Source organism: Poecilia latipinna, unplaced genomic scaffold, assembly GCF_001443285.1.
Source record: "Poecilia latipinna isolate Pla-1442-1.1 unplaced genomic scaffold, P_latipinna-1.0 Scaffold1027, whole genome shotgun sequence".
Classification (NCBI taxonomy): Eukaryota; Metazoa; Chordata; class Actinopteri; order Cyprinodontiformes; family Poeciliidae; genus Poecilia; species Poecilia latipinna.
In genome coordinates, this window is record NW_015113643.1 from 179180 (window position 1) to 186254 (window position 7075).

General features: G+C 36.5%; 1 protein-coding gene across 1 annotated transcript in view; it reads left to right on the forward strand.

Moving 5' to 3' along the window:
• The window catches only part of gpt (glutamic--pyruvic transaminase), a 24333-nt gene extending 19741 nt beyond the window's left edge, over positions 1–4592 (forward strand). Inside the window, exons 7-11 of the mRNA XM_015051076.1 lie at positions 170–306; positions 452–626; positions 968–1123; positions 2308–2420; positions 4299–4592. Of these exons, the coding sequence (XP_014906562.1) occupies positions 170–306; positions 452–626; positions 968–1123; positions 2308–2420; positions 4299–4389 (672 nt within the window). The 3' untranslated portion in view covers positions 4390–4592. The remainder of the gene's footprint in view (positions 1–169; positions 307–451; positions 627–967; positions 1124–2307; positions 2421–4298) is intronic.
• Positions 4593–7075: the final 2483 nt, after the last annotated feature.

A 7075-nucleotide genomic window follows, 5' to 3' on the forward strand; every position in this document is an offset into this window, starting at 1 on the left:
CTTTTAGGTCAGGTGCAGAGCAGAGAGTGCATTGAGGATGTAATCCGATTTGCCGCAAAAGAGCGTCTCTTCCTCATGGCCGATGAGGTATTGTCACATGTTTTTAAACATCTACTGTCGTTGGATCATGTTCACCCCTAATATCAGGCATTGTGTCCCGTACCCCCAGGTGTACCAGGATAACGTGTACGCTGAGGGTTGCCAGTTCCACTCCTTTAAGAAGGTTCTGTTTGAGATGGGGCCGGAGTACTCTGAAACAGTCGAACTGGCATCGTTCCACTCCACCTCCAAGTGTTACATGGGAGAGTGAGTCTCCTCTGTGCTAAGAGAAAATCAATTCACGAGGATATGAATGCATAAGACAGATGTTTGTGTTTGAATTTTTTATTGATCTAATTCTGTCTTCTTTCTTATTTTGCCTTACGTGTTGGTACATCTTTCTTGTTTTCAGGTGTGGCTTCCGCGGCGGCTACATGGAGATCATAAACATGGACAATGATGTGAAGGACCAGTTGACCAAGCTGCTTTCAGTCCGTCTCTGCTCTCCTGTTCCTGGACAAGCTCTAATGGACCTGGTGGTAAACCCCCCTCAGCCTGGGGAACCTTCATATGAGCGCTTCATCAAGGCATGTATAAAAAACTGATTTACAAATCAGGTGTAATCTACTATTCATAGGAAATTGCCACATTTTTATTTGTGAAACATGAATGTCATTTTTTTTTTGCCTTACAAAATGTACAAACGCACAATAATGAAGTTATTTATTAGACCTAATATTGTCCTTTGTGTTCTGCTAACAGCTTGAAACTGAAATGCTAAATGAGAATGACTCTCCTTGTGCTTGACAATCAGCTGAGTCAGGCTCTGTATCACAAATGTTGCTTATGTTCCAAGGTTCTAGTAAAATCTGTCTTCACCTCACCTGATTGTACTTTTTTTTCTTTCTGTTTTCTCTCACTCTTTCAGGAACGCACAGCTACATTAAGTGCCTTAGCAGAGAAGGCCAGACTTACTGAGCAGGTACTCAATACCGTGGAGGGCATCCGCTGCAACCCTGTGCAGGGCGCGATGTACTCCTTTCCTCGCATTACCATACCTGAAAAGGCCATCCAAGAGGCCAAGGTCAGTTCTGAGACTTTTTCCTTCAAGTGTCCCAGTGATTCAAGCTGCTTTGCGTTGTTGATTCATGGTAATTAGACCAATTTTGAACAACAAAAAGCAGGAGAATGAATTGAGTGAACACATAACTATTTTTACCCCAAACACTCCAATCTACAAGTCATTCTTCGTTGAATATGTTTTTGTTTTGTTTTTGTTTTTTGTGCACAAACCAATACGCACAACAAAAAATAGGGCTGCAATTATGCTCAACAGTTGGGACTAAATAATTGAACTTGGTCATGATGTTGTACTTCTTCCCCACTGTTTGCAAAGGAGGACAAATGATTTCCAATAGCTTTCAGTGGCCTTCTGTCTTTCAGTTGACTGCCTAGTAGGAATTTTAGGGCTGTGTGAAAAGTGGCGCTACTTAGAAACTGATTAGCTTTGCAGAGGATAAGATCAGAGTCTACCTGACCTACTGAAACCCGATCAATCTGCCCGACTTGGTTCAGTACATTCAATTCCCTCAAAATGTTCACCAGCAAAGATGGAGCTTCCTTATGTCATTGACATTATCAACAGCTTTTGGATTGATCTTCTTTTTTGAGACATCTTAATTTATATTCTATATATATATACAAGTACCCTACGTATAAAATTTATTCACAATCTTAGAAAAACATTTAATCAAGAGCTATTTGATATGTGCAGAGGAACTGTGTTACCATGACTGTGATTCTGAACAAAGAATTTCTGCTTTAAAAAGCAGAATAAGGACAATTAACACAGTAAGAAATAAAGTCAAGAGTTTCTTAGAAGTGTTTATCAGAAGTGTATAGCTGATTAATAACCAATTCATTTTAGAGGTAGGTACAGCAGAGAACTCTTGCTTGAAAAGGTGACTAATTTAGATGTCTTGACTTTTTATTTCAGACCAACACTGTTTAAATGGACTTATTATACAACCATTCCTACTAAATTAAAGTAATTTAAAAACAAAATTCTGATTAAAACTCATAAACTCAGTGAGTTTTCTTTCATGTCTACCTTTTAAAATAAAGGGACCGTCTGTTCTCTTTTTTTTAATTTTTTTTATAAAAGATTGGAAAGCTCAAAGTAAAGTTTTGTTCACATTTATAACAGTAAACTTTTGTCAAAAGAGCCGCAAACTTCAATTATATAATTTTTCTCTTTTTCTCTTCCAGAAACTTGGTCAGCAGCCGGACATGTTTTACTGCATGAAGATGCTGGAAGAGACGGGGATTTGCCTCGTCCCCGGAAGTGGATTTGGCCAAAAAGAAGGAACGTACCACTTCAGGTACAGAATATTTCCTCTTGTAGGCTGCAGCAAATGTTAGATTGTATCGGGGCAGAACAAACTTGTGGAAGGAGGTAGCAGTAGTCACATAAGATCAAAAACAAATTTTTTTTAGCTTTTATCCAAAGCAGTATGCAGAAGAATGGCGCAGTCAAAGTCCAGAGCTAAATCAACAAAGAATCTGTGGTGAAACATTTCCCAAAATATATCAGCTGTAACTGAAATAAAAAGTGTTTTTAGAAGGTGTTGAGTCAGAGGTGCAGAATCCACATGCAAAATGTATATTGGTTTGTAAAAAAAAATGAAAACAATATTTCTTTCACTTGAATATCATTCAGCAATTTGTGTTTTTGTCTAACACATAAAATCTCTAAAATATACATTGAAGATTGTGGTTACAACTATACAAAATGTGGGAAAAATGTTAGAGGTTTTAAACCTTTTGCAAAGTCCTTTAATTTCATACAAGAGTACTTTCCATATAGAATACACAGCTCCTGATTGACCTTGTTGGCACGCAAATAAAAGTTTTTTTTTTTCTTGTAGAAGGTTTTAAACTGAATGAAAAGACTCAGAAGTGGCAGCCATGAGAGATCTCTAAATGTCTGGGAACACTATATGCAATGCCTTATTATTCTCCCTTTTCATTCAGGAAATGGAAAAAAAAATAAAAAAATAAAACAAAGTTGCTACACAGGGGCTGCAGAATTTGGGCCAACAATTACATATTTTGTTATGATTTATTTTTGAACAGCCCTTTAACATATAAAAGAATATGAGCAACAAAGGATGTTTTCTGTGGTCTGAGAGCCTAACTAAACAAGGTTACTGCAATGTGCTCAATAGCAGTGATGGCTCTGTGCTCACACAGACACACACAAGGAGTATATGTGTGTGTGAGCATAATATGGCAGAAAGTTATACAAAAAGTGAAAATGTTTGTAAGCAACTTATTTTACAATTTGCCTTCTTCCTATCTACATATTACAGGGTACTGTTCTTTGTCCATTTCTTTTTTTAGTGCAAACATACAGTGCAGTGAAAAATTATGTCTCTTTTATAGTTTTCCTCTGTTTGCTTTTTACATCCAAAAGACTCGGATTAAAAAAAGATTTATTTTTAGACAAAAAAAAAGTGGTAGCCTTAATAAATACAAAAACAGATTGATCTTAGTTGTTGGAGTTTACAAGCTGCACCCTCCTATCAATTTGAAAAGGGTTATATCAAGAAGTCACCCAGGGGATTACTAAAGAACAACATCGAAAGTATTGCAAGTCTGACTTTCCTTCGTTGAGTCTGGTGTTTTTGATTCAAAAATAGGAATAAAATGGGCACAAATTGCATCAATGACGATAAGGTGAAAACCAAAAAAGAACATAAAGACCCATCTAACATTTGCAAAAATAATCTTGAGGCTTTTTTGGAAAATATTCTGTGGACTGAGAAGACCGTATGACATTATTTGACTTTAAAAACTGCACTTCTAAAGAAATGGTCATAGTGGTGCTGGTGAGGATGCTCTAGAAGTCTTGCTGTAACTGATGGAACTATGAATTCTGCTCTTGCCATCAGTTTGTGACCTTTAGCTCAAGCACACCTGCAGGTCCACCTCTGAGTAACTCAGGGAAAAAAAAAAAAAGGTTTTGGCGTGGCCTAGTCAAAATTTGAACTGGAATCCAATTGATATTGCGATGTGACTGAATTAAAACAATTCTGTAAAGTTATTGTGATTATGTCAAATAGCTCATGACAGTTGTTGCTACCAAGGTTGGCATAAATTACTCCACATTCTTCTACCGTGTTCTAATACATTTGACCTCTTCAGCATGTCGGAACAGTCATGTTAATTTTTGCTACTCATTTCTCTTTTCAACCCAGAATGACCATCTTGCCACCAACAGATAAGCTGAAGATTCTGCTGAACAACGTTAAGGAGTTCCACCAGAGGTTCACCCAGCAGTATTCCTAAATTAAAGCATCAGTTTTACCTCGACTTCATTAAGAAGAGTTTTTGCCAACCACACTAAAAAGTTTAAGCCAATCAGAATATATCTGTCTCTAATAAGTGCCTTTTCTACAATGGTTTCTCTGGTGGTCCCTGTGACAAAGCACTTATAGCCACGCACATTTGGACTTTTATGGACCAGTTTTCAGGGAAACTGGAGGGGGGGGGGAAAAACATAACTGGAAATGAAAAATAGACAGCCCTGTGTTAGTTTTGGTGCACAAAGTGCAGCTTCCTGTCTGTGATGTTTAATTTTCAAAGACTGTAAATACTTTCTGTCTGCGTCTGGGCTCACAGTAACTGTGTTAATGTAAAACTGAAAAAAGGAGGTGCATCTTATGAAAACGTGCATCTCAAACTTGAAAATGTTTTAACTGCGCGAGGTACTGCATTCCTTCAGACTAAACTCGATGGCAAGAATATACTGAAAGTCCCACTTGCATGACATTTTAATAGGCATTAATTTTGTGGGGTTGGTATTAAATGTGAAAACATGTCTTATGAGTTTATGACCCTTAAAGTTAGAAAAATATTTTGAAATGGGTTGTGAACTTTCTTTGCTTTTCCGTTTATTGTTTTCAAAACTTAGTTCGCATTTCTCAAAACACAATTTCAGAAGAGTATTTTTACTTAGTTTCACAAAATCTTTAAAAGGTATTATGAATAAGTTTACTGGGGATTTTTGTTGAAACAAAATCCATAATGTTTGTAATTTCACACTTAAATTGTTTACTGTACTTTATGTAGTGGACTGGGGGAGAATGTGTCACTCTTGACATGTCATTGGTTCAAAATGGGTTAAATATTAAACACAACTGTACAATGTTTTAAAGGAACAATAACTATTTTTTTCTTTGTGAAGTTAATTTGTTCAGTTCAAAGCGTAGAAACTGCTCATAATGATCCACACGGAGGTTGTTCTCCTTCAACCTGATTTGGATCAGAAGCTGTTGAGTTTCTCTAACAAACTCTTGATTAAAATTGCTGCACAGATGGGATTAGTGAAGCACTTCACTGACTGAGCCTCCATTTTCATCTCCTCCTGTTAGGAAGTGAAAGCGGTTTTCTTTGACTAAAAAAAAACCTCCAGTTATACGGTTTGTAATTGTTCCAGTTTCACCCACCATGTAGTTCACCGATTGATCTTTGAAGAAAAATTCATTAGTCATTGTTGTTTTCTTTTTAATGATAATTGTCCAAACAATTACCATTTAGTTGTAAACATTTCATTGCTAAGTTTTTCTTTTCATTGAAAATGAATAAAAGGGACTAACAACTGTTCAGCATTGTCTAAGAGAGACTTATGGAAAGTCATTCTTTTCCTTTTTTTTTTAAAGCCATTTTTAAACGATTGATTCATTCTGCTTCTCATTGTTGTATTGTAACTATCAAGTTGTAAATGTAATTCCTAAACATAAGGAGTCATTTTTTTCTGGCAGATTTTTGAATGTTTTGTGTTGCGGAGCTCTGTCCAGGTCCTTAATGTTAAAAAGCTTTTGACTTCTTATGAATCTGACCGTAACAGAACTTCAGATTGTTTACTCCCAGGCAGTTATAGATTGGAGTTTGAGTTTTGAGCTATAACTTTCAGTAAAAACGTCATCTATGCAGTGTGATCTAACCTCTTTTATTCATAACAGAAAAGCAGCAATTCTCACTGCATTATAATTATATTACTTAAAATAATAATTATATTACTTACAATATAGTGTCTTACTCAAATATACATGAAGTTCTACTAACATGTATAGACAAAAAAAATCTGTTGGTAAAGAGTAGATGATTATTGCACAGAATACTATACCGTACATCTGTGCCGTCATGCTTTTAATAGTTACACAAGTACTGGTTAACTGGACTGTACTTTCAAAAAAATTGTTAAATTAACAAAGTTTAGAAGCTTTATTTCAGTTAGCTTAATAGCAGTGTGCAGCAACAAATTAGAAATGGCCAGAACATTATCTCGGTATCCTCCATACATAGAGGCACATCTTACCATACGGTACGGCAGACACTTTTTATTGTTTTGAAATTCTCCTTATACTTTGGTACTGATTGATTGAGTACCAATCAACAACTGCAGGCTAGTTGTTTCTTGCCTGCATTTGCTGTATGTTTACTGTGTTGTTCTGTTAGAACATTCTGTTCCCTCCAGCTCATGTTTCTTTTGTCTAGAATCACATTTTCGTGTATCTTTCAGGGTTCAAGCGTCGCAGCGGGTTTATGTTGAAGGATTTTAGCTTTTCTGATTTCCAGCATCTTCACCTGGATACTTCGGCAAACTCATGGATCTTGGACTCAAACCAAGGAGCTCCCAATGTGACAGGAATGTACATGCTCACCATCGCTATTCAAAAACTTGGAGAGTTTAGACTTTAGACTCTCCAAGATTAGACTTGGTGAGTCTAGACTTTGGAGAAACATTTTGGTGTGGATTCTGGAAAATCATCAAAGATCAAATGACCTCAGACGGACGAGGAGAAATGATTTGAGAACATTTTACTGGCCAAACACAGATCTGTGTCTGTGTTAACACTCTTTAAAAGACATGATTAAGGAATATGAGACAGTCATGAACGGCGTTTTACGGCCAGAGGAACCTAAAGTTGAGCTGTTTGGGTTTCTGCTGTTTAACTTAGTTCATATTGAC